Source organism: Macrobrachium rosenbergii, chromosome 12, assembly GCF_040412425.1.
Source record: "Macrobrachium rosenbergii isolate ZJJX-2024 chromosome 12, ASM4041242v1, whole genome shotgun sequence".
NCBI classification, from domain to species: domain Eukaryota; kingdom Metazoa; phylum Arthropoda; class Malacostraca; order Decapoda; family Palaemonidae; genus Macrobrachium; species Macrobrachium rosenbergii.
In genome coordinates, this window is record NC_089752.1 from 101,497,220 (window position 1) to 101,498,937 (window position 1,718).

At 36.4% G+C, this 1,718-nt stretch overlaps 1 protein-coding gene across 1 annotated transcript in view; it reads left to right on the forward strand.

The window, feature by feature from the left end:
- LOC136844159 (zinc finger MYM-type protein 1-like) overlaps positions 1 to 693 on the forward strand; it is a 2,124-nt gene extending 1,431 nt beyond the window's left edge. Inside the window, exons 1-2 of the mRNA XM_067113175.1 lie at positions 1 to 145; positions 233 to 693. The exon at positions 1 to 145 is cut by the window's left edge and continues 1,431 nt beyond it. Of these exons, the coding sequence (XP_066969276.1) occupies positions 1 to 145; positions 233 to 693 (606 nt within the window). The remainder of the gene's footprint in view (positions 146 to 232) is intronic.
- The last annotated feature ends 1,025 nt before the right edge of the window (positions 694 to 1,718 follow it).

Below are 1,718 nucleotides of genomic sequence, written 5' to 3' on the forward strand. Positions count from 1 at the left end.
ATGCCAATCACTCTAAAATCTGAATCTGAAACCCGATGGAGTGCAAGAGAAGAGGCAGTTAAACCAATTTGTCACCACTTTGATGACTTGGTTATTCTACTGGAAGAAATGTCTACTGATCTGAAAGAAAATGTAGATACAAGAAGTGAAGCCAGTCAGCTGTTGCACAGGATTCTTACCTTTCATTTCCTTGCAATACTTTTCTTTTGAAATCTTATATTATCAAAAATAGACCGCATTCAAAAGAGACTTCAAGACCATCAAATAAACTTCCACAATGCTGCCAAAGACTTAAAGGCACTTGAAATGTATTTCAATAAAAACAGAGAAGCAATCTGTAATGAGTCGCTCAGTGCAGCATTAGAACTATGTGAGAATTATGATGTTATGGTAGAGCTGAGGACCAGAATAAAGAAGAGGATGCCAGGAGAAACAGCTACTGATGTAGGCCCCAGTGCAAAACAAGAGATCATGCGTGTAAAGAAAGGTACAATAGATAGACTGCATACTGAAATGAAACAACGTAGCGCAAGACTTGAAGATCTAGACAACAAGTTTGGATTTCTGCTAGGTGTAGAACAAGTTCTTAAAAATGGTAAAAGTTCAGGATTACTGGATGACGAGAGAATGAAGGAAAACTGTTTACATGTTGGCGAATTCTACAGTAGTGATTTGGATGGTAATGAACTTTGAGGAAATCTTAGACCGCAGAATGCTCTTGGCAAGTAGAACGGATGTTCAGATTTCCATTCCAGAGAAGCTCATCCAATTCATTATACAATATGGTGATGAAAATGTTTCCCAACTTAAGAGTAGCAATCCAACTTATGCTCCCAGTAGCAATTTCAATCGCAAGTTGTGAACGTTCGTTCAGTAAACTGAAATTGATTATGGCATATCTCAGAAAAAGTTAAGTATACCTTAGTTTAACCAGACTACTGAGCTGATTAACAGCTCTCCTAGGGCTGGCCCGAAGGATTAGATTTATTTTACGTGGCTAAGAACCAACTGGTTACCTAGCAACGGAACCTACAACTTATTGTGGAATCCGAACCACATTATGACGAGAAATGAATTTCTATCACCAGAAATAAACTCATCTAATTCTTCATTGGCCGGTCGGAGAGTCGAACGCTGGGGCGGCTTATCTCAGAGCCTCAATGGGACAGGATAGACTTAACGCCCTAGCATTTCTTAGTATTGAGCGTGAAGAGGTAGAACTCATTAACTTTGATGACGTTATTGATAATTTTGCTTCATCAAAGTCTCGCAGAGTCAAAACATAATTGCCATCAACTTTTATTTTTTCTAATCTCTTTACCATCAATGTTGCATTTTAAATGTTAAATCTAAGCAGTTTCAGATGCTGACAAATTAGTTTTCATTTCTTTTATTCAGTTTTAATGAAAGTTCTTTGACGGGTAAGGGCTATTAGAGAATGACCAGCCAAATCATTATTCTAAATAAATAACAAGTTTGCAACACTGTAAAGCCTGAGTGCATTTAAAAATTCTCTCTGAAACTGTTTATATCAATGCTAATTTACACATTTTTTTTAGTTCAGAACTTCAGGATTATGTATTGCTTTTTGAGTGTTTTTTTTTTCAAATACATCCTTATTTCTTTTTTTTTGTGCAGAATACTGTAATGTTGGTAAAACATTTGCATCTCCCTCAATAATGTTGGTAACACTAAACTCCATGATTATACCTTCTGGT